General features: G+C 33.6%; 2 protein-coding genes across 4 annotated transcripts; both read right to left on the bottom strand.

Moving 5' to 3' along the window:
* Positions 1–639: 639 nt before the first annotated feature.
* Positions 640–13,216, bottom strand: LOC112795581 (methionine aminopeptidase 2B). Of its 2 annotated transcripts, none has more exons than XM_025837586.2 (12): positions 13,034–13,216; positions 12,794–12,936; positions 11,755–11,791; positions 11,561–11,668; positions 8,826–8,925; positions 7,952–8,097; positions 7,781–7,872; positions 7,590–7,684; positions 2,916–3,012; positions 1,385–1,528; positions 1,083–1,300; positions 640–919 (listed from the first exon to the last, which is right to left on the bottom strand). In XM_025837586.2, the coding sequence occupies exons 2-12, from the start codon at positions 12,918–12,920 to the stop codon at positions 809–811; spliced, it is 1,275 nt and encodes a 424-aa protein (XP_025693371.1). In that variant the 5' UTR covers positions 12,921–12,936; positions 13,034–13,216; the 3' UTR covers positions 640–808. The 2 variants fall into 2 exon arrangements, with proteins under 2 accessions (XP_025693371.1, XP_025693370.1); XM_025837585.2 differs by having other exon boundaries at positions 12,794–12,929.
* Positions 13,217–16,943: 3,727 nt separating this feature from the next.
* Positions 16,944–25,275, bottom strand: LOC112795580 (protein BREAST CANCER SUSCEPTIBILITY 2 homolog B). Of its 2 annotated transcripts, none has more exons than XM_025837584.3 (18): positions 25,115–25,275; positions 24,857–24,994; positions 23,100–24,223; positions 22,809–22,957; positions 22,349–22,468; positions 22,062–22,259; positions 21,904–21,985; positions 21,768–21,818; positions 21,473–21,551; positions 21,267–21,378; positions 21,079–21,150; positions 20,013–20,208; positions 19,763–19,939; positions 18,490–18,548; positions 18,340–18,402; positions 18,048–18,261; positions 17,339–17,506; positions 16,944–17,237 (listed from the first exon to the last, which is right to left on the bottom strand). In XM_025837584.3, the coding sequence occupies exons 1-18, from the start codon at positions 25,194–25,196 to the stop codon at positions 17,181–17,183; spliced, it is 3,141 nt and encodes a 1,046-aa protein (XP_025693369.1). In that variant the 5' UTR covers positions 25,197–25,275; the 3' UTR covers positions 16,944–17,180. The 2 variants fall into 2 exon arrangements, with proteins under 2 accessions (XP_025693369.1, XP_025693368.1); XM_025837583.3 differs by having other exon boundaries at positions 18,490–18,635; positions 25,115–25,272.
* Between the last annotated feature and the right edge of the window lie 583 nt (positions 25,276–25,858).

The following is a 25,858-nucleotide window of genomic DNA, read 5'->3' as shown; positions in this document are numbered from 1 at the left end:
AATTTAACAATCGTTATCTAACATTAAACGTTATAATGCCAACATAATATCGCCAATAGTAAAATAACATAGTTAAAACTTTAATATGTTTAAATTGACGTGCGAAATTAGTTAAAAAACCAATTAATAAAAATGAGTTTAATTAACTAATCTAAATCACATATTTGATCATGCTAACGTCTTAGCTATGTCATCTTACCATTGAAAATGCCAAGTTAATACTTTAATGTTTTTATGTTAGCATTGTATTAACAAATAACAATAGTTAAATTAGGACAAAAGATTCACAATCGTAAATTTATAGACTAATTTGGTTATTTTCAAAAGTCAAGGACTACTTCTTTTCCCAATAAAATGAAAACTCTTGATGAGTGTCGAAAAATTTCGGAGAATCAATGGGGCATTACTTCATTATCTTTATGATAAGTTAGAAAGACAATCAGGTATGAACACAAGGTCATTTGATTTCAGAGACAGAAAGAGAGACAATTCTCTGCCCCAAAAACAGAAAACACGTCTCCAACGCTGTCTCTTTATTTAACTCTCAAGACAATCCAAATGCAACCTAAATAAGTCGAATGGTCATCTTTTCAACCTTAACAAGATCTATGGAATAAGATAATAACACGAACCAGAAAATATGCCCAATGATGAAGTGACTACCGTCAAATCGAAAGACGTGTGTCAGTATAGAACAGTACGGTTGATGTTACAGGAAGAGTTGTTTTTTTAATAAAAAATATTTAAAAAAAACAGTACAATGTCTATAGATATATAATAATATTAATCAAACCACTTTATATCCAAGTCAGTAGTCATCGCCCTTAGATATAACTTCTTTGCATGTTGGACGGAGAAGGATTGTATGTTCAAACTGTGATACATAGCTTCCTTTCACATCACATAGAGGGGGGTAGGGCTGCATGAAGACCAGTTAAGATATCACAAATCAGTCATTGTGAACTTAAATAAGCTTAATGCTAATATAGAACTCATTCAACATTTAATGTGACAAAAAATATATCAATAAATTCACATACAAAATTTCTATTCTAGGTGGCTGATTAGTGTAACATACATACCTGAACAATGCCAGCGTCACACAGGTTCTTCAACGCCATTAAGTATTTAGTCTCCCCAAGGCGATCTAAATACCTTCTACAAAAGGCTAAAGTAGAGAAGTTTTTGTTAATAGTGGCCAATAATTGCTTAGCCCTAGGCAACCTAAGAGGTATATGACCAACGTCAAAATTTTTCATGTAGTGGCTGCACTCCAGGTCTTCGCGCACATATCCTTTTCCTGAATATAAATTCAAAACCATTTCCATCATGATTTATTTCAATCCATTTGCAACAGATATCTTACAACAGAAGAAACTATTACCTGTAGATCCAAAGGTTTCAATAGCGAAAAATTCACCCTCTTCCATTTTAGTCTGCTCTCCTCCTTTCACTATGGGAACAGATTTTCCTGCATGTATTTGGTAGCGTCCTATGCTATGTCCATTCAGATTCCGTATACTCTTAACTGCAATAACATTCTCGTTAAAGTATACCCCGCAGCAGATATGATGCATAATATTGAAAAATGTTGGCAACTGATTATAACTGCCCCTTTGGCCTGTTTATTGGGCCCTTGTAAGCTTTCACATAAAGGAAACATTTCTCAACATTAAACATGATGCGTAAGGAATGCGGAGAAAATTAATGCCATGAAGCTATAAAAAGGAACACTCGGCCATTTTAACTTCTCTCAAACCCATGTCTCGACAAAATGAAGGCATCAATAATCAAGCAAAATGAATGTAACACACTAACACTGTTATGTATATGATTAAAAGTACACACAGCATTGGTAAACAAACCCAGGAGAATTGGAGGGGAAGAACAGCAGAAGTGGATGACCAAGCTCCTAGGATACAATTTTGAGGTAAGATACAAGGAAGGAGGGAAGAATAGAGTGTTGGATGCCCTTTCCCAGAAGTTCCAGCTCTCTTCTTTATCAGTGGCCAGTGGAATGGAGTGGGATAAGTTAGAAGACGAAGTGCATAGGGATGAGAAACTGCGCGACGTAGTTCAGATCTTACTAAAGGGAGAAGAGGTTCCAGTGGGGTTTGAATTGAAAAATATAAGGTTGTTATACAAAGGAAGGCTGGGAAATCCCAAAAATTCAAAATGGATTCCTAAGTTACTACAGGAATTTCATGACAGAGAGCCAGCCTCACTCCTAGTTCTGTTATATTCTCTCACTCTGATGCCTACCTCCTCCCTCCTAGTTCCCACCCCGATCTCAAAATTAAAAAAAAGGAGCAAATTCTGTTACTACTAATACTCCCTCCCCTCACTTACCCAATTCGGTTAGGATTACACCTCCTGACCCACTCTCACGCTTCCCTCACTAACTGAGCCAGGTGGCAGGTTGGTTACAAGGATATTCCCCCTTCCACTCTTTCCCTTTCTGCCCTCCAATCTTTTCTTTCTACTATAATGAAATGGTAATGGTTGAATCTTCCCTCACTTAGGATTAGATACTTCTCTCATCTCATCAGCAATGTCTGGGTATGTAACAAATAGTAGTGAAACGTTAATCATAGATAAGGAAATAATTGGCTAATAATAGCTAATATCAAAACTAATCCTAAGAGATTATTTGGTATGTTAAGATATGATAGAGATATTATAGAATACTCTATGTATTTCTAACAAGTACAAAGTTACTCATGGTTGAATTTATAAGGATAGGAAGATCAACCATGAACCACAAAATAAATGCTCCTACCATGAAGTTCCCCATTACATCTAAAACAGAAAATTGTAAATAATCTACTTTTTTCCAAGCTAAAATTCAATTTATCTAGATCAGAAAAATAAAATAAATATGAAAAGAGAGAGGAATAACAACAGTAGTTTCATACCTTGATACACCTTCCCATTAATCTCAACCTCGTAGGACTCCATGACCTCTTGAATTGCAGCACCAATATCACAAAGGCGCACATCAATTCCAGCTTCCTGCATAGTAAGGTAAAACATCCTGTAAGATTATAACACAACCTCATTGGTGTAAACCCAGAACAAAAAACCAAAAGAATCAAGAAAAACATATGTAGTGGTTCATTAGTTTCCCATCAACAAAATCTTTATCTAAACATTCTCATTGTTGAGTACCCGACAAGTAGAATGAGGGAAAAGAAGAGAGAAGAGGGGAAAAATAGTTCTCTTGCCTTTTATTTACAGCAAAAGAATGAAAGAGAGATTTGAAAATAAAAGTAGAGTGGGACTTACTGATGCAACAAATAGGACAGCTGGAAATGTTAGTGGGGAGGGCATGAGTGTGGGATGATTCTGTTATAGGAGAGTTGAAAATGCATACAAGAGAGGTGACGGGAATTAAAAGAGGTAACGAAGAATTTAGACAAGGAAGGACTGGTAACCTCTGATGCTGCCTTGCGCTCTACTTTTCTGCATTTTGTTCTTCCATTAATACACTCAGAGAGGCTGGAATCCTGTCACCCTGATATCTTTCAGCCTCTCTGCTTTCTTCATTCTTTCGTCTACTCTCTCCACTTCTACTCCAACATTCTCTGTTCTTATTCTGCTGCATCTACATAGTCTTAATATTTATGGTATTAAAGCCACGTTGTCTGCAGCACGGGAAGGGCTACCTATAGGCTGGATTACGGTGAGTATTGAATACTAATAGACAATAGCAGAGTGGCTACAGCTAGGTCAATGTTGATAGAGTGAGGCCGCTGTGGACAGCAGGCCTCTAGGGCTGGTGTATTGTTAAGGACTTGGGTATTACGGGAAGTCCTATATTGAGTAGTATAGGATGCTCTATACTGTATTTAAAAAGAGTGATTCTTCCCCCCTTAAGAGCTAGCTTTTAAGGTGTGGTTCCCTACAAGACTAATATGTACTCATATAGACACATTAGAAACAATTAAGATAATTCACTGTTCATACATGTTCATATGATTATCTTGTACATAATCCTACAATATCTGTTATATTAAGATTAGATTAGATATTGACCCAAAGCTGAAGATTAGATAAGATACTAAATACCAAGTTCAAGTGATTCCTTTCATGCATTGCATAATCATATGCAACAATGGTAAGAGTATCTTTCTCCCAAGCAGTTCACTCAAATTTTCAAGTCTGTATGTAGAGAAACCATAAAAAGTGGATGCCACGGGTACCCATTGTTCATTGCTGAAACTTTCTTTTGCTAACACACATCACCACTCCTATTACCCCATATTTATCTCCATGTCATTATTTGGCAAAGTCTAGTCATGGATTTTAGCCAACATTCGCCATAGTTCTCTGGGGCCAACAACCGGCAATTGCTTTTGAGCATGATTTTCTACTAATGGCATCCCCATTGCAGTTGCCTACCTTTAGGCAGCCTATCCTCAACAGATCCAATGTGAAACAGCGATGAGTGCTTCAGCACCATCACCACTCTGTGAATGATGCTACAACAACGTTGCACTTTCTAATGATTGATCAGCACACAACCCCAAATTGCATAAGATATCCATCCCTATATATTAATTGCTAATTATTATTAAACTTAGTTTACAAATTATTGTTGACACTCAAATTCGTGATTATTGATGTTTAAACTTTGAAGGAGGAATCTTAACAGGGGAGGGTGGAGAATAAGGCCCCATTCCCCGCCCCACTCTCACTTATCCATGGGGCAACCAGTAATTATTAAAATTTTTGAAATTTTAGTACCACAGTATGACTTATAGTGATCTAAGTCATCTAACAATTAGTGTAATACAAGTTTTATATATAGTAAGCATAAATAGAAATCCAAATCATACACTACAAATTTAGTAGTTTTATGTCAAATTTTTAGTAATTTTATATATCTGGTCCACATGAATACAGGTACCACGGAGATAAACATGACCCATGCCCATGGTATATCTTCCTTTGTTTAATCCTGTCCCCACTAACCCAACACCTTTGACATCAAGACTAGGATACTTCACTCCTCTAGTATTTTCTCATGTACATCATGTTTCCAATTCGTGATTTCCTAGGATAAATTAATATATAAATCCAATCATCTTCAAAGGTTAAAGCTTTTGTTCGCACTGATGTTCTTAATCAAATAAACACTAATGACATGCTTCAGAAGCACAGACCTCTAATGGCTTTGTCATCTAATATGCGCATAATGGGTGGTTTAAATTCTATCACGAGATCTCTCGGATCATACGTTTTGGTATATTCAGTGAATCCAGGTATGACCTATGGATCAATACCAGTTTCTTCCTCCAAAGTTCAGAAAAAATGTCTTGTCTAAAGAAGCAAAGATTCTGTGGCAGAACTTAACTTTTGTAGTGATTTGGTGTACTTGGTTGGAAAGGAAAGGAACGATAAGGATTTTAATGATTCCTTTTCTATTATTGATTTTATCTGAGGATTACCTTTTTTATTTCTCTCTGGTGTAAATCTAATGTGAAAAGGAATTACCTGGCATGGCTATGCAGTTTATCCCTTAGGGTATGTTTGGTAAGTGGGACAGAAAATGAATACAGAGAATAAAGTACAAAAAAATGTGTTTCGAGTTGGAAGCAGGTAACCATCGCAATCTGTCCCAAGACACAAGTTTTCTGTATTTTCTGTCCTTCCAAAAAGTAGAGAAAAAGGGGACATCAATTTTCTATCTTTCTGTTTTTAACTTTTCATATTTGTAGCCTGTCTCAACTAGCAAACACTAGCTTAGAGTGTTAAATGTTAATCATGTCCTTTTGCATGTAATATGAGGATGCCCCATCCCCTTTTTTAATACTCTTTTTCTTTGTAAAAAATCTTCTTTTCATATCCAAGAGCAATCAATAAATAAATAAATCATCAAATTTGTTAAATAAAAACTAATGCGAAGTCCCAGGAGAAACCCTACATTCATCAAAAGTACCTAACAGTGAAATCCACAAGTTAACCATAAACCACTCAAAAACCAAATGTACAGCCGATCCTAAACTAGCACTAAACACTTTTGAGGAGAGGGAATTTTTTTTTGTCCTTTTTGATATCATTTAAGAATTAGAATGTCATTACAAAAATGGTTCTAGCTTTTTCTTCTCAGGTCAATCTACTTTCAGCTTTTAATTACTTTGTAAGTTCCTACCATTTCACCAAATTTGTAATTAGAACTTGCATTTTTAAACTTTCTAAGACCCCACCCCACTAACAGTTGATTTATATGTATTATACATAGACATATATGTATATACATATTTATATTTAAAAAAGAAAAGACAATTATTCTTTAGAAGATTTGCTCCTATTATGATATAGCATGAATTGTAGTGTATGATAGCAGCAAATATTCTAACAATATTTCATCTTTCTTTTTTTAACAACTGTTAGAAAGAAATTGAAAAAAAAATTATCCATTATTCTAGTAGTGAAACCAACAAAATATTCAAAATGGGATGATGAGCAAGGAAGAAACTTTGCAATGGGAAGGGTTATGTAGATGAGCTTGCCAATTTATGTAGACAAAAAAGGAAAGGCACATAAATGGTACATAATTAAACTTCAGATTACACCAGTGCCAAAAGGGTTTTGGGCTTTTGGCCACATATGGTTAAGTCTTTTCAATGCAATAATCTTCCAATCAAATTAAGGTTAAACCAAAGAGATTGAGCAACAAGTGAAATGTGAATATTTCTCACTTGTATCTTCCTAGATAACAGTAAACATCCTAACAATACAATTAAAACTAATAGCATCATTTGACCCATTTAATCAACAGGCACATTTCCCAAAATGAATTTTACCTAGAACAGTGACATGTTATTCTATTGTCACCTTATTAAAAAAAAAAAAAAAAAAAAAAAACTCTCAGCTCAGTCTTTCAATACAACACTGTTAAAAGACATTATAAAGTACTCTATCTTGAAACACTTATATGTATTTCCTAAAACCATTACCCTGTCTTTCATTGATATGAAAGAGATTGATACTTATATTTCATGTTATGAAACACAAATAAAAGTGTTCTAAGATAGTGACCATTGAATCCATCTCAACTAGATCTTGCATTAGATTTAGACCCCTGTTAGGATCCTTGATATTGATATCAGAAAAAATGTAATTGATTTCAATTGGCAATATCATTTTACCTTACCCACACAATATGTAAGAGAGTATACAGGGGGAGTTGCAGATAAGTAGGACGTGGTAAATGCATGGGTAAGGGGTTTGGTAATTAGCCTTGCAGTCTAGGCATGGCTAGACAAGCGAAAAAATATCTTGAATAGAAAAGGTGGTTAGAACTATTTATGAAAGGGCGGTGGTACAAGGGAGGTGTCTCAAATGGTAAGGATCTGGGAGTGCAGTTGGATCCCTCAAATACCTAGCAACCATATCTTTCACCATTATGTTTCACTTTCTTGTTTATCTAATATTAGATTTTTGTCAATGAAGCCAAACAAGATCACTTATTAATGGAATTTCAAATTTAGTGGAACAATTAGTCTCATAAATGTCTTAATGCTTCCCTCCTGACATGGATGAAAACAAATTGCCGAAAGGTTGAGCATCTTCCTAGGAAATACCTTAATACCAGTATTGGTTGCTTCACGTGAGGCTTCAAGCAGAGGGTCAAACATTGGGTTGAATGCCACGGTAAAAGCACAATCAACAATATATCCTACAGACAAAAACTCATTATTAATGGCACTTAACAATTACTGAAGTTAACTTATTTAGAAGTATTAAGATGATATACAATCATTTTGGGTATTACCGTCTACATGGGTGCCAAAATCCAACTTCATTACATCATCATACTGAAGCACAGTCTTGTCTCCTGAATTTGGGGTCCAATGAGCTGCAACCCTAGAGAACAACGAAATTTGTTGGAAGATGATTCCGTGATCTAAAAAAAATAAAAAATAAAAAGAGAGCATACTATTACCAATTCAAAGAGCATCCTGTGGGGAATGCAATGCCTGCTTGCAGGCCATCCTCTGATATTAGCTTCCGAACAGTATTCTCCAATGTTTCACACAAGTCAGTCATCAGCATTCCAGGCTTTAAAATGCTTCTTATATATTTGCGAACCTAATTAGACATAGAGAAAGCATATGTAATAAGCTAATGTATAACACAAAGTCAAGATCCTATTACCAAGCACAAAATGCAATTTCACCCGGCTCTTCATTCGAATATAAACAAAGTGATGAGACAAACACGGCTAGAAAAATAACATCCTCTTTTGTGTTGACATGTAATGAAGGCTAGAGGAATAAGATGCAAAGAAAATTAATTTCTTTGACATTCAATTGTAGAAAAAAGAAGGGCAGCCCAGCCCAGTGCACGACACAGCTACCAATCACTGCCCCCAAGGCCCACCTTTTTCATCCGAACTAGAAAGAGAAGAGAAAGAAACTTTTTATTTGTAGTATTGTACTATTGTAGCTAGTATATTGTAATATTTTTACACTTTGTAAAATAAGTTATTTTATTTACATTGAGCTCAAATCTCTCTTGAAAGGTCCTCCTAGATCAAAATCCACACTTAATGTTCTCCCCAAGTTCTCAAGTCTGAAAATAGAGGGGCATGCATAAATGGAAAAAGAATAAACTACCATTTTCCGTTTTCAGCAACTGCTACAAAAGAATCCTGAGAATATTTAAAACATGTGAAAATCTAAACAAAACATAAAAACCATTAATTTTCATTCACTTCACATACCCCAATTCAAATCCTCCTCCCTATCAAAAGAAGTTAAACTACACTAGCCATCAAAACTAAGAGTTAATGCTGAAATTCAAAACAAAATTGAAACCTGACGATGAACTTCTGCTGCTCGACGAACCGAATTATAGATTGGTTTCTCAAGGCGCTCCAGCTCTCTCTTCTCCTCTGATGTAGTTCTCCATAGGTTACTGGCATAACAGTAACCATCATATCAGCTAAAACATACGGATATTTGAAAATTCACAATAATGAGGTCAACAAAATGAGGTATCAAGAAAGGACAGAAATAAAAATACCCAGGTCAGTGGCGACAATAAAATGATATGCAAGTAGTAGCTGTTTTTACCCTTGCAAGTGTTTCATCAATGGACTTCTCCATTTGCCAGGAAGCCCACAAACATCACTTGTGTAAAAATGAATTTGACAAAAGAGACAATATCATCTGAGCTCTAGTAATATCTTTACGTAAAATGTTTCTTTCTTTCATTTGGCTTCATTCAGATTTGAAATGGGTCCTAGAAGCTTGTACATGGATTCATGGTTGAGCAACTAAGGATAATCCATTACTAGTTTGTATTTCCCTGATTTTATTTGTCCACTATCCATTAACATGACATAAGCAACTTATGTCTTCTCTAATACTCTTATATTACATAAGTTTACCCATAATAATATGTTAGGAACTTGGGTATGAGTAGTATGGGATGTTTAATGTTGTACTTAAAGGAGAGTGGTTCTTCCCCCATAAAAGCTATTTAAGGTGTGGTTCCACAATATCCTTAGGTATTTAGCATAATAAAAATAATCTAATTGTTCCCAAATTGACCAGAGAAGGTGCTTGGGCAACCCTTTCATTAAGTAACTTCTAGGTTTGAGCTAAACGAAACCAGTTCTAAGAACAAAGACAAATAAGCTACGAAACCAAGACCTACGTATTCAAGTCAAAGTAATTAATGACATAATGCAACATGGAAAAGCCACATCCAAAAATGCCATAGCAACACAGCAACCACTAAAAGGAAGATAGCTGATATTGGGGAAAAATAAACCAAAATAATCTAAAAATTTGAAAAGGGAAATAGTGCAAATAATGTTCCCAAAAGTTGTAAAAACTTCTTTATGACAATAAACAAGACTAGGGAATCAGACAATTGATTTAACCCAAAAATAAAATAAAATTAAATCAATAAGAGAAATAAAATAATTAGCAAGCATAACCAAATAGTGCAGGCCAAATCAAAGAAGTTGCATGAATATCAGATTATATGGAATGGAGCTAAGTAGAAACCAGTGTGAAACAGAATCTGGGAAATAAAGCACAAAACCAATAGCGGGAGCTGTTTCTAAAAAAGGGAAAGAAAACACAACACAAGCCTGTTGAAAACAGAGATTGGAGGTGTGTGAGCCACAGGCCAAAGCTTCCATTTGAGTGTAAGTAAGAAACAGAGAGCACTTAGCATCAAGATGGTGAATGTGACCATGTCATGGATGAGGCTGGTTGAGGTGAAAGAGTCAGAGATAGTTCATTATCAGTCATAGCCATGGTGCAAAATATTGACTGTTGATGACCTGAAGATTGAAAACCTGAACAGAGACCTTGAAGTTTTGCCTAACAAGATGATGTCAGGTAGGTGCCAGATGTGTATAAGATAGGTTGTGATATATTAGGTAAAACTATTAAATGAGATTTAGATGTTAACAGTTTATGTGCTAAGATGATTTATGACAGAAAACTATGGCATCACCAAATCAATACAGTGAACCCACCTAGTGAGATATGTCCTAGTTGTTTTATGATATATAATGCAGTAATACTAGGGAGCCACCTTTTTGCGGTCAATATCAGTCAATTTTTTAAAAATTATTGGTTATCTTAAATTCTAGCCCTTAAATCATAAACCTTTAACTCTAAATTATAAACCCTAAATCCTCCAATAAATGAGAATTTTTAGAATTAAAAAAGAAAAGTTGGCTAATGTTGGCTAACTAAAAGTTGATTCCCTATAATTTCTCTACATATGAGTATACTAATATGTTTTACACTAAATATCTCTTCTATAACATTATAAAACCAGAATGTAATTTACAATTTAAAACTATTAAAATTTAATATCAATAGATTAGTTAAAGCATGTCATGTTATTTAAAATCCATTGTTTATATGTTTGCTTTTCTTAAAATAATAAAATAGAATTATTAAGACATAACAAGATATAAAATTATTCAAACTTAAAGATATTAAAAATTAATATAAAATCAAGTTTCTTGTTCATATGTTAGAAAGTATATACACGGCTTCCATGACAACAGCATGAAAATGTAATTGGCACAATGTCAACAGATTGTGCAAGCTTCCACTATTTCCCTTCTTCAAAACCTGAATTTTTTATTTTTTCCGAAATAGCAAACAAAATTAAACCAGTTAAACTGGTCAAAACTGCCTGGTTTGCAAGGTTTCACAAGTTCATTGATCTAAAACCACTTATTAACATATTGATTCATATGGTTCACATGGACTATTCTAAGAACAATTCCACTTAAAAACCAACCAACCAAATTTAGTTTTTTAAAATAGTGGTTTTCTTTGGTTATTTCTGATACTGAGCTATGCTAATAAATATGGTTGCGCTGCTTTTGTATTTTAAATCAAGTTGATGAGACATGCAAGATTACTCAGATAAGATGCTTCCTCTGTAATGGCATTTCATTCTTTCTCACTTTTAAAATTAACCCCAAAAATATAACATATAAAAGAAAGGAATCAAAGTCAAAGAAAAATAGATAAACCAGATGCTCAAATTCAAAAATTTGCCATTAACTTACTCGTCTTTGTACTGCTGAATATCACCTTCAGGAAAATCTCCAGATGGGAAAAGTTCAAGAACAGGAATTGATGGCGGATCAGACTGCTGAAGGATCTCTTTCTTTTTCCTGGAAAAAGAAAGACAACAACCATTCTTGAGAATAAGTTATTAATGATTAGGAGAATAATCACTCATGCCAATTTAAGTCCTCACTTGCTTTTGGATTTCTTCTTTTTTTTCTTCGAAGTTTCTGTCAAAAGAAAAAGCGTATGTTCAATGATCGATACAACTCAATGTATGGAAGGCCAACTAAATGAAAATTGTTGTTTGCATATGTCTAAGTCCTAAATGAGAAACGGTGAAAGTGTGAAACACGTTGCATCTAGTGAGACCATAGTAATATTATTTTTAATTATCAATGTTGCTTTGATTATTTAGTTGTTCCTTCATTTTCATGATGTTGTTATTTCAGCCTGCCTTATATATGTTAAAATAATAAATGTTGTGATTCACATACAAGTAAATGTGAGGAAAGGTTGCTGTATCTCCTCTGCAATGTGAAAGAATGCTCATAAAAATCATAGATGAATGATTGAAAGCTTAAAGGTTACTTGATAAGCCATGATTTGTTTTCCTTCCAACCTACTCAATCCAAAACTTTGCACTATGGAGGAAAGTCTATGGTTCCTCTAGTTGTACTGGATTCAAAGTGTTATTTACTTAAACAACAATTCAACTTTCTACTTGATGTATTAATAATTTATTTAAGATAGCTAGTCCAACTAATTAAGTCCATTAATTAAAAAAACTTAACCATATACTGATTGTTTCAAAGCAATGTTAGGGGATAGCTATAAAGAAAAGCAATAGAGTACCAAGATATCATGATGTGTGTGCCACATGATGCAAGTGGAACTGCAGTGACATAGGTGTATCTTGAGCATCTCTTTTATGTTATGTATGTATATCTTACATTAGGTGCTTTAAGATACAATATTATATTACAAGAACAATCACCATCTGGAAACAGAACTTTCAATTGCAATTTGAAATAGAAAATTCATATTGATAGATTTTACCATTCAAAAGATCTCGCAAGAGTGAATAAGTTAAAATAAATAAATAAATTGAATTTACTGACAAAACGGACAAATAGGAACTTGTATAATGTTTTTAACTCGCCAATGCCAATTTCATAAGAAGGATATTGGAAATTGTGCATAACAGATTCAAAGAACAACACAATCATTACCTTTTGTTTCTTCTCCCTCTTTTTGTGATGATGGAGGAAGCTCACCATCCCCTTCTCCACTATTTTCAGGTTCTAAAGCTTCTTTTTCCTCGAGTGTAGTGTTTGGATGAGAAATTACCTCCGCCATAGCTAAGACCTGTATACTTTGACAGACTCATATGGTGTCTTTAAATAAAACTCAAGAATAACAAATCAAATGCAAATCAAACACGATTAGAGATAGAAAGAGAGATGGAGTACCACGATCGTGGACAAACAGAGCCGCACCGTTAACAGCAAGCTAGAGCCGTAGAGGGAGGGTGGGGTACCCGACAAAGAAGAAGAGCAATTGATAAAGGTTTAGGGTTTATTCTTTGGTTTAATTTTGATAATGCTAGCCTATAGCGTATAGTTATCAAAACAAGTGGGGATGCAAGTACCATCCATCAAACCAGTTTTTATATACAAAAACCGGATTTTACATGCAAAAACCAGCTTTTTAATTTTAAAATTGATTTAAAATCGATTTAATAATTTTGTAATTGGTTAATAACCGATTTTATCATTTTAAACCGGCTTGGTTATTAACTTAAGATAAATTTCTAGTTTACTAAAATTAGGTTTGATTTTTTTATTAAAATTGTTTAGGGTTTGCTCGGCGGGCTAATAATGATCGATAAATTTGGATTTGGATTTTTTAAATTTTAAATTTTTATTTTAAAAGATAAAGTGTGATCTTTTACTTTTAAATGATTTTTCTTTTATATTTATTTTTGATTCTACTTACTAAATAAATAGTAAAAAATTACACTTTACTTTCTAAAATGAAATTCAAACTTTAAAAGATTCAAATCCGATAAATTTAGCGCAACTATACATGTTAGATGGATCTCATTATGCATGGCTATCAAGTATCAATTCAAAAGTGAGTGACTTGACTGGATGCATCCCAATTAAACTTTCTTGGATTTACTATAGATTCCTGAAATATTCTTATTTCTTAGGATAGGGGTGAGGTGAATTTTTGTTGGTTATAAGATATGTCTTTTTGTTTACAATGCTTTTTTGTTAGTAGGTGTTATTTTCTTGGAGAGTTCTACCAGAATATCAAGGTTAAAGGACCAGGATCTTTATGTAATTTTTTTTTTTAATTTTAGGGTTTATATGATATTAAATTAATTTAAAATTAAAGTATATTTTTTACTCATTTGCACATGTGGCACAATCACATTTCACTCTTTTAACTGCCAAAATGACCATTTCACTTTCCACACAAATAAATTTTTATTATATCTAATTTATTATCCAATTTTTTATTTTTTTGACAAATTCAATTGTAAACTAAAATTACATTACATAAGTGAATTATAATTAAAATAGTCCCTTTCATGTATTAATGACAGACAACTTTATAATTTAAATAGTATCTTTTATATAATAATGACACATAATTTATATTTAAACACTTGTTGAAAAATCATATTGACATTTTATAAATTGAATAATCTATTATACTAATTTTTATTCTTATTTATCCTATTTATATTTAAAATTAATTTTATTCTTATAATTAGACCCAAACCAAGTATATTTATTGGACTTTTATATTAAAAATTATAAAATATCATTTTACTTTATTTTAAATGACTAAAAGATTCTACTAGGTTGAATGATGTTTGATTATGTTAGATATTATAATCTTAATTTGATTATTTTTATTATTTAGTGTCTTTTTTTATGTGTGTTTATTTTAATTTGATTATGAGAATACTAAAATTTTAATTTCATTAAAAAAAACAATAATTTTTTTAAAATAATCAAAAGAATATTTTAGTACTCTAAATATGAACTACAAAAGTTTTTTATTTTTATTTTTAAATTATATTCAAATTTTAATTTTAACATAATCAAATAATATGAATTAGTCCTAAGCATGTATTCTCCTGGCCCGTCTATTCCTGCATCGGCATTCAAATTCCTCTTTTCTTGTTGATTCTTCTTCTGTCAATACCAATAACATTCGTCCGTTAAAATTCTTCGGTTAAGAATGCTGATACTTTAAACTTCATCATTTTGAGAAGCAGATGAATCAATTACCAACAATGGGTAACAGTAGTAAAATACATGCTTCTCCCCCAAAGACATTGGTCAAAATTGAAGTCATCTATCATCTCAATTCCCACTTTCCTGAGTTGTGGTTGTCGAAAGTCACAGTTGATTCATACAAGGTTTCTAAAGAGGAGGCTACCAAAAGGTAGCATTCAAATTAGCAACTTGGTTTGAAGGCACGCATGTATCTGCCTTTTGTTCCTGTTACGGTCCGGCCCAGGCCACGAACGGGTCGGCCCGACCCGTCGAGAACCCGACCCGAGCGGCCGAGTCCTCAGCACTCGCCACGATGTCAGGACACGCGTCCTCGCTATTCCATCAACACAGTCGAGGAAGCTTCGGGGAAAATGGGCCTGTCCCCTTAGGGCCCACCTCTGACACGGTATAAATAGGGAAGGACTTGCCCTTCCCTCGAGGTATGTCACATTTTTCCACCTAACCATTTTCCCGCCTGCACACTAGCTGACTAGAGCGTCGGAGTGTCTTTGCAGGTGGCACCCCCCTTTTCTCCCACAACGAGAACTCGACTACCCGGCAGATCCGAACCCAGCACGATCACGATTGAAGCGTTCTCACCCCCTCAAACATCCACCCGAATTGCCCGATAACCGACAACCGCACAGTTCCTTTCAATGCTAATTTTGATTTAATAAGTATAGTTCATTCTTTTACGTGTAAAAGAATAATTTTTCAAGAGAAATAAAAACGATTGACTGATATTATATAAAGCTATGTAGCTTCAAGGACAAAGCTATGATAGTATTTCAATTATTAGATTCAAGATTGTGGCAAAGTATTTCAATTACTAGTTTTAAAGGTAAAATTAAATATATATAGGCACATAATAAACAATTTAAATAAGTTCTTTTGGAAAAAGAGTTTAGTATAAGGACTTTTATTAATAGCAACTTATAAATAAGTTATTTTGTATTTGAATTTTTAGTTATAAAAATATTTATTTTAAAGTTATAGCGTTTGGATAAATAACTCAAAAAATATAATTTTTTTCCACAAAAAATGGATATTAAAACAACGTTGATAACAAATACTTTTCAATATTAAAGGTTGATTTTCTATAACCTAATCACTAAGATTACAATTGTTTAGGCAATTAATTCTTTATTTGTTCTCTTATTAGTTCCATTTTTTAGGTAGAAACTGGTTCTTCTACTTCATCTTCACTCATAATAGTGTTCTTGTATGTGGTAAATAGTAATAAAATTTTAATTCACAATAATCATTTTTTATTTTTTTTACTTTTATTAGAATTCCCTCATCTTTTATTAGGGTAAAAAACTTGCTATAACTAACTATAAAAATAATAGCAGTTATATAAAAATAAAATCACATAGGAAAAAATAAAATTAAAACTGAGATTTTATACCACACACAATATTAAATACAAATTTAATAATAAAAATAGAATGGTAAAATGATTAAAAAAAACTGGAAGGGGAATACATGCAATAGGTGGTTTAGATGGAACATTATTTTAAAATGGTGGTGGAAAGTTAATATTTTCAGCAGATAAATCATTACATGAAAATGATTGTGGAAGGTCAATCCTTTTAGTAGATGGAACCTTGAGTGAAAATAGTGGTTGAGGATCAGTATTTCAATACTTTTTTACAGATCAAAAATGAAAGTAGATTTTTTTTGTTTTGAGGTCATTTTTTTCTACGAAAATAATAGAATAACTTATCGAGCAGGAAAAATCATATATTTCTACTTCTTGAAAAAGTTATGAATTAATTTTTTGGAAAGTTAAGAGTTCTTTTTAAAATAGTGCCAAACACGCGTGACTTTTCATAATTCAAAAATTTAGAAAAAATAACTTCTGCTACTTCCCAAACAAGTTCATAAAGTATTGTCTACGAAAGATAAAATAAGATAAAAAATAATATAAATATAAGATATATAAGATAAAAGACTAAAATTAAAACTAAATTTATTTATTTTGTTAGGTTAAATTTGTGGATTAGGTGACTCTTTATTATTGTGATTGACTAAAGTAGAAGAGTAGTTTAATAGAAGGAGCCAAGCAATAAGTTATCTACGCATATTTTACAGAATTTAAATAATTTCTATTTATTACTTTTGTAGTCAGCACATTTGCAAAAGTCGTCTCCTTTTAATAAATTTACTTAGAATAAAAAAAGTAAACAAAATATTCAGCACAAACTCGAATTATGGTTTTAACAAGTTCGAAAGGACATCAACTAAGATCTTAATGTACAAATTTCAGCTGACTATCCGACATCTATTATGAGAGGCAAAAGAGCAACATTAACATATTCTTCTAGCTTCTAGAATCACCAACAATAAGTAGCACCTTTTGCTTAAGCTTCTCTATTGTCTGTAGGAAAAAAAATAGTAATAATAATAATAATATAAAATGTCACTATAAGAAGTTGCATAAGTACAAAGTTATGATAGGTAGAGTTAGATGATGCATACCAAGCTAGAGTTGTTTGCCCATCTTTTGATTTCACTGGCAGAATTTCTGAGGTGGGAACATTGTGGAGAATCAAAACTCAGATAATAGGTTGAATTTTCAGTAGCTTCAGCAACCAAGATATGATTTTTGTCATCCCTTTCTTTTTTAATAAGATTACAGAAACCAACCTGCATATAAAGAAGATATTGAACTCATCCGATTTCTGAAATAAGTCAAATAACACATTACAGCCTAGACAGTACATAATAATATATTAATTATTTAATTCAATTGTCTTTTTATCTTTTTTTGTATAATAATATATTATAACATGATTCAATTGTTTCACTCCTCATTCTGAAAGAAAAGAAACACAAGAAAGGTGCAGAGATGAATATGTAAATATAAAATGATAATAAAATAATTGTAATAACTAAAGGCTTCTTATTCCACAACAACGAAAGCACTTTTTCACTCTTTCATATACTAGAGGATTTCACTTGGAAATACTATAAATACTATTTTATCAAAATAAAAATAACAGCAAATTCTAAAATTCGCACTTCCAAACAATATTATCCAACTTCGCTCGACCGGCTGGTTGAACCGTAAACTCGATAACCGTAAAGATAAAGAAAAAAATAAAGATATTAGTAGTTAAAAATAGTAGCAAACATAAACAAATAGATAGATAGATAGATATAAATTTCTTCCATCCATTGAACTTACCGTGGATCCAGCAAGGTTGTAATTGATAGGTGGATATGAATCAAAATCAGTTAAGGGAGAGCAAAAGCAAATGGCAAGTAAAGAGTTGGAGCAGTTGTCTGTTCGAAAACCATTCCCGGCGGATGCATCAGTCACAAAAACCCATTGTTTTTTCTGTTGATTTGACACATACGTGTTTCCCACATGCACAACATATGCAGCGATATCGAACTCACTGTACAGGGAGTTAGGGCTAATGTCAGATATTTTCTTGCTATTCCAGAAAAATATATATTAAGAAAAAGGAACATACCTCGAAAGTGAGATGCAACTAAAACTCAACAATGAGGCTGATATTCGAGAAATGAAAAATGGCCTGCAAAGGACGACAGTAATAAGCTGGAGTTAGAATCCGAGAACCAGTAGGAATTCTAGTTTTGACTGTAAAGTCTAATGTACGTACTTAAACTGTTGCTTTGTGTTAGAAGATAGAGGCAACCACTTGGTGGAAGATCCTCTAGTCTGCAAGCGAAGGATATCTAAATCAGATCCTGAAATTGGTGTAAGTCCTGAAATTGCATATGATTCTCCCTCAACCAGTTCTTGACACTGCGAGACATTGGTAATAAAATAGCAATTTATTGAAGAATGAAGCTAGCACGACAAAAACATATGAAGCACTAACACTTGGATCGTGTCCGCGTTGGATGGAAAAAGATCCTCTCCAGTTTTTTTAACAATTGATAGAATCCAGTGTGATCTATCACCTTTGATTCTATGAGTGGGCCCAGAAATAAATAAGAGAGAGAGTGCAATGAATGGTTAGATTGAACACTGGATATCATCCAGTTTTTTTCTCACTGGAGAGGATCCACTCCCGCGTTGGATACATTCGAATACTACACTCGTTGATATTCGTCCAATAGGTGAGTCTTCTGTATCCAACTATATCTTAATAAAAGATAAAAAATTCTTACGTAGACATAAACACACCTAAATATCATCACATGTCAATCTAGCCTTATTCTTAATATATATTCTTAAAGGAAAAGTATAAGGAACCAAAAGCTTATCAACAAAAAATTAAACAAAACTATATTAATTTATATTAATAATTAATTAATTTTAAATTTTTTAAGTTCAAAATTTAAAAAATTTTAAATTGATTAAGTAAACTTAATTAAAATCTATAAAAACCTTCATCTTTTCTCTCACATTAATCTATCCACCTCCAACAATCACAAATTCGAAAAATATATAAAAAAACATCCATTTAATATAAAAAATAAACATTCTGATATTTAGTAGAAGAAACATACATATATATTAATTCGTAGAGATTTTGAATTTATTCAAAAATATTTGGCTGGGTTTTGGCTGATATGCTTTTGGTTCCCTAGCTTTACTCATTCTTAAAATAAGTTTAAAAATAACATATATTATTAATTATTAAAATAAAAAATATTTTAAATTTTTTAAATAATTAAATAAAGATATTAATAATAATAAAAAATTACTTTATATTTTAATATCAATCAAATATTAAATATTATTATAATTTATCTAAAAAATATCTGATATTTTATATATATGTCATGTTTCAATATTCTTATAAGAGTTATAAGAATTTAAAATTCGTGTGTTCACGTGTGGTGTGTCTGGTGTGTCGTATCCACTATCGTATCGTGCATCATATATAACGATTATAATCTTTTCAATTACTTTAATAGCCTCACCTGCTTCTCTGTAGGATTCCAGATTGTTACTATGCCTTCTATACGCTTGTGTTGGCGAACTTTATAAGTTAATCCAACCACCCGTATCCGCATCAATGGTGTGACATCTCTTTGACTCAGGCCAGCATCTTTCAGAGCTTTATCAGTTGATTTTTCCTGCTCCGACTGTGTGATTGCCTGAAGATGTACGTGGGATCATAAATATCTGTCTGAAATGTCGAATTCCATTGAGTTAGGAATATAACCTCACATTTAATTTGGCCTTATAAGCAGAGAAACATTTAAGCTGCTCTGGACTCATATCTGCCATTAGGAATTCAGGTTCTTCAGCAGTCTCCAGCATGTTATGAATCCTGGCCCCTTCTGAATCACCGTCATCATAAGTATGCAGACCGCTTCTTTCCTTTTGATACTCTGAGATGATGCTTTCCACAACAGCAGAACGTCTGAGTCACATCACCCAATAGAAATAAATAGGTTGCACAAATAACAGCCACTAAGGCATAGTAAGTAGCTTATCAGCTTTTCTAGACTTTGCTATATGATGCCAAGTAATTTGTTTTATTTGTTGTAAATTAGACAATATTAGATATTTTGTGTGGGAAATAGTATCAGCTAGACAAAATGTATGGTGTGTTTGCACAGAATTGGAACTCTTAGTGCAGTGCTAAGAGCCCAAGATACAAATTGGGGAAAAAATGTCTAGTTACTGTTACAAAATGACAAGACAAACGGAAAATGATCACAACTCAACCTTACAACTGTTCCCTCCTTTTCCAGCAGCAGCTTTAATGACTCAACTACTGCTTAATGGCATCTATAGCCGTCCAATTATATTTCAGATTTACCATTTATAAAATCAGTGTAAAATTAACAGCTTAGTACTAGAATTAGTTAACATCTTTTATCCTATTCTGAACTCATTCTTATATCAGGCACACTTGAGAAGAGGGGTGTGCAACACACTCCTTTTTTGTATCCAATTTTTGCAGGTTAACTTAATCTAGTTCAGTGTTTTATGTTCTACCCCTTGTTCTTCCTGGTGATCAATCTCACCTTCCGAGACATGACACTCTTGCATCAAAGCTATATTGTTCCTAGTCTTACAATTATCCTTATGGCATGAACACTAAATTGTAGGAGACTATTGACTACCTAATGAAACAAATAAGAAAAGAGATTAAATTTAGAATTTAGAAAATTTGCATAGAGACAAAAAGGGAAACAAAAGATTCAAGGAAATAACTAAAATAAGCAGAAAAGGGTGGGGGGGGGGGGGATAACAAAAGACGTCGATAAATAGTTTAAGGATACACCTCTGGTTGTACACCTCCATCACTTTATTCTCCATCCTCTCTGACCTAACAACAGACTGCCCATTGCTCAACCTAATGACAAAAAAAGTTACTTATTCTTTCCTTGATTGTGTCACTAGAATAATTCTGAAATGCTCTTTACCTATTTCAAGTATATTATCTATATGATGTACTCAATTAAAAGTTACCTTTCCTTATAAACAATAGGATATATGCGGGTGATTCCTGCCAAAGTTTGAGGGATTAAACCGCCATTGCTTTTTATACATCTGAAAGCCAAAGGTGGACCAGCCGCCTTACCTGTGAATTAGCTCAAGTAAACAAGCTCAGAGAACAAGAGATTATTTTCTCCTGAAATAAAAAAGAATGAATCCAAATGATGAGAAGTGCTTACAAAATCCTAATCGTTCAGCCCAATGAACTCTACATGTTCCATTAATGTTCAACAATAAACTAACTGCTGATGATGAAACCTGAAATTAGAACAGAAATTGACAAGACCATTTAACAAGGAATAACAATATATATTATACAAATGTATATATGTTTGCTTATTGGAAAACCAAGGTACTAGAGTTCCACTATATTGGGAGAACCCAGGACTTGAATTCACCAGTTGAAGCATCAATGTGTAATAATATACAGTTATTATATGAATTATTCAATCACAATCGTAAACCAAGGAAAACCTCAAGCGGCGAAGCTGGCCCATCCCAGCCACATAATCTTGCTCCCCAGATCTGCATAAACATAATGAATGTAAATACTATTACCTATGTTTTGGTCATATATGGTAAACGAAAAAACCAACAAACACCATGTTACCCGAAGTTTCTGTCCCACAAACAATCTCCCAGCAGCAAGTTGCCTTGACAATGGAACATCTAAAACGGCATTCACAGAATACCTGCAAGGTAAAATCGTTCTAAAAGAAACGGAACCTTATATTTTGCCATTAGAAGCTTACAAGTCAAAATTCTTACCATCCATCAGTCAGTTCAACTTTTACTACTTCACTGCTCTGGTCCATAGTTTGTTTCTCAACAAAATTCCCACTTTCTGTAAAGTGATCAGAGTGAATGCTAGAAATGCACAAAATCATCATTGAAGATGGCGGTGCATCCCCTTCAAGGATTCTCTTGATTGTAGATCGGTGTGCATGATTGACTTCTCTTTCATATCTATGCACCATATGTCAACATTACTTATTAGTTTTATAGAGCCAAAATATGTCATCTGCTTTTCGTACAGCAGTTACATACTTACATACCTGTACTTAAGTTCCTCAAGCACATTTGATACTGTCAAAAATTTTACAGGTCTTGCAGAACAGCATCTCTCGTAGCATGCAAGTTTCCATACAATCCACTTGTAATGATTCTTCACCCAACTACATATATGAGCAATTTGAGTGTAAAACTACAAGAATCAAGGCAACACAAAAGAACATTGTTTATGGGTCATACATATGGGAAACAATAAAGAGAATTGAAAGTAGCAATCTTTGATAGAATATTAAATTCAAGATGGAGGTGCATTAAAGACAATAACCCAAATTTCCATGTTATTCAGATAAAAATTGAACATATAAGGTGGATTTTAGTTTCTGACATGCTTTAGCTGCCCAATTGATTATTGATCTAACCTTGAATAGACTCAAACCAAAGAACCAAGTTACTCCTAACAGTTTCCACTAATAAAAGCAAAAGTTCAGGACAACAGCAACTTACTCATTAGAAGCAAAATGCGTGGAAGCCCCATGCTGAGCCAATAGATGGACAAAATCCTCTGCTCCCATACTATTTTGAGTAGATCCATCATGGAACATGTACTTTTCGGCATTGAATGATGTCACCTGCCTAACCTGGTTATGAAAATGCTAAAACCAATACAAAAATCATTTTCTAATTTTGTTGCACAAAGAGTTGTTAGTATAAGCATAATGAGGGGTCCTAACTAACAGAAGATAATAATCAGCATTGATATAATGTAGCATTGATCTAATGCAGTACATTCATTACCTTCTGCCTGAATGTAGGCACTCCAAAGAATTCCTTGACCTGCATCCTTTGATGCCGAAATGGGTATCGGGTAGAAACCCTTCTGTTACATCCAGAAACTTCAGAAGATAATTCAGACAATTTTGGAACAGAAACTCCAACATCCTGATCATAAGGAACAGAAATTTTGGAAATACGAGGCCGTTTGAAGGGAGAAACAGCTACTCGTGATCCTAGTCTCCTTTTATCACTAGCAGCAGGCTGTCTGCTTGTATTCAGTATGTTATTGTTACAGGAAATAACAGCTAGTGGCTTTCTTGATGACATTCCAAGTGGATTTACTTTTGAAGATAAGCCATTTGGCAAAGAATGACTGTTAGTTGGTTCTTGTTCACAGTTGCTAAGTTTTGTGCTATATTCACTTTCGTTCACAACAGCATCAAATTTCATGATTAAGTTATTTCCAGTACCTTCACGAAGAAACTTGGTGGAATATTCTTTTTTCACAGAAGAACACGAGGGATACGCAAAACTTTGTGCCGTATAATTTCCCTGTGATGTTATTCGATGGACCGATGGAGTATTGCAATCACTTGTAAGACAAGATGAAGGCGTGTTACCTTGTGCCTCATTTGGAAATGATAAAATTAAGTCACCAGCATCTCCTCCACTAATGAAATCTCCCAGGTCTGGATTACCAAGAAGGCTCCTTGCACGTTGTAGCGCACCAGAAGATACAGATACAGATCTTCCCCCTGCAGTGTGGAATTTGATTGGAGCTTCTTTAACCAGAGGAGTATAGCAATCTGGTTGAACTACTTTTAATTTAAAATCATTCTTCGATGCATGACTACTATCAACTGAAGGGCTTTGAGACAATGCACGATCCATTGTCTTAGAACTGTTAACAACTTCATGTTGCTGTAAACGAGATAAGTGTTGCATCTCACGTGCTTCATCAATGACATGTGATTTTCTTGTATAGTCGGGGCTTTGGAAGTTACCACCAACGGTGTGTTGTTCCAATCCCAGTAATGACTTTGCTCTATCCATACCACTAGAAGATATATTAACTCCTTTTCCGGAACCTGTTGTGAACAGAGAATTTGAGAAGCTGCAACTATCATCTGTTTCATTCTCCTCCCCTGCAGTTTATTAATCCAGTTCACAAGAAATCATTCAAGAGAAAATAAAGGCACTTCATTCAATTCAAACTACATATTGTTGAGAAAAATGCGTGGAATGCAAGTACTCCTTTATAACTATTCTCTTTCTCAGCATTCCTATAATTTGGTGATTGAATTGACCGGATGAAATAGGAAATTTTGTTACTTCCTTTTCTTCTTTTTCTTTTTCAGTTACATAGAGAGGCACATACCCCTGAGATAGACGAGCTAACGAAAACCTTCAACACCAACACCAATACCATCATCATCATCCAAGTCTTAAAATGCAACGACTAGTGTGAATCAAGCTACACAATAAAAATGAAATTGGACATTCATTGCCCCTCATGAAACAGAAAACCAACGAAACAATGACTCCATTATTTGCAGAATGAGATTCATTTTATCTCGCCAGATTAAGTATTTTTATTAAAAATTTCAATCGTAATTCTAACTAAGAAATCATCGTAGAAAATACCTAAGTAACTAATACGTACACTATCCCGCAGAGTGAGGGACTGAGGGTTATTGAATAACTAATTTCTAATTTCGCTATCTTATAATACCAGGAATAATTAAATTAAAAGCAGGGAAGCGAACAGAAGGAAATACCTTGTGGAACGACGCCGTTAGCATCAGCATCGTTTCCGAGGAGAGATAAAGCTTTTGCGATGGAAGATTGACCTACTCGAACGGGCGTTCCCATAGCAGTGCGAAACATTGCAGCCTCTTCACTGCGATTTGAGCAGCCTGGAACAGATTACCGCACATTAGCAATATCACAATATTCACTATCTTTTACTTTATGTAATTATTTATTTGCTGAAGGCAATAAGCGAAGTGTTTTGAAGAAGCTTAGAACTTATGTACCTTGGAGAGGAAAATCGGGGATTGAAGGTGAAGCATTGGAAGAATCATTTCTGGCATCGGAGAATCGCTGCGGTGTCGACATTGATGGGTCTTTGTTTTTGAAATTTGATTTCCAAGCTAAAAAGAAATGAGGGATTAATTACTGCAACTTGTAAACATGGCGGGAAAGGAGGGAAATAAAAATTGTAGCGCGCTGCATCGTCTGACCTCTAGAATTAAATATTTTCAACTTTCTCACGCCAAAGCATACGCAGTTCTATTCTGAAAACCGGTTCGAACCATCTGGTCGAACCGCAGACCGAAGGAAAAAACGAATCGACCAGATATCAAAACCGAAAAATTCAAAAACTGTTCTTAAATCGTCAAATCGGTCGAGAATCGATCGGTCGAACCAAACCGTGATCCAAGCGATTTTTTGAATTAAGCTTAGACGGTTTTGTAGCGCAGTAGGCACGGGAGGTAACCCTTACCAGTAGGGGTGTTCAAATCCAAATCGATCCAAATTAAACCGTTCATCCAATCCAGTCCAAATCGAAAACCGATTAAAACCACACTAATTTAAATTTGATTAGATTCTATTTTTTGTAAACCACTAGATCGGATCGGATTTCGGATTTACTTTTCATAACCGATCCAATCCAATCCAAACCGCACAATATACTCTAATATTATTATTTTATTATTATATTTACAATCATAATTATAATATGTTCAATTTGTTATATATTTTTATACTATTCATGT

Source organism: Arachis hypogaea, chromosome 4 (genome assembly GCF_003086295.3).
Source record: "Arachis hypogaea cultivar Tifrunner chromosome 4, arahy.Tifrunner.gnm2.J5K5, whole genome shotgun sequence".
In the NCBI taxonomy this organism is placed as follows: domain Eukaryota; kingdom Viridiplantae; phylum Streptophyta; class Magnoliopsida; order Fabales; family Fabaceae; genus Arachis; species Arachis hypogaea.
Note: the sequence above shows the minus strand (reverse complement) of the source record. Positions and strands in the feature narration are given on the sequence as shown.

Coding starts and splice junctions, on each gene's coding strand:
- LOC112795580 (XM_025837583.3), bottom strand. CDS start 25,196: ATGTCGACACCGCAGCGATTCTCCGATGCCAGAAATGATTCTTCCAAT. Junction 21,819..21,903: donor TTGTGGGACAGAAACTTCGG/GTAACATGGTGT, acceptor ATGTTTATGCAG/ATCTGGGGAGCAAGATTATG. Junction 19,940..20,012: donor CTTATAAGGCCAAATTAAAT/GTGAGGTTATAT, acceptor GTACATCTTCAG/GCAATCACACAGTCGGAGCA.
- LOC112795581 (XM_025837586.2), bottom strand. CDS start 12,920: ATGGCGGAGGTAATTTCTCATCCAAACACTACACTCGAGGAAAAAGAA. Junction 8,098..8,825: donor CAGCAGAAGTTCATCGTCAG/GTTTCAATTTTG, acceptor ATGTCTAATTAG/GTTCGCAAATATATAAGAAG. Junction 3,013..7,589: donor CAACCAATACTGGTATTAAG/GTATTTCCTAGG, acceptor CTTACTATGCAG/GAAGCTGGAATTGATGTGCG.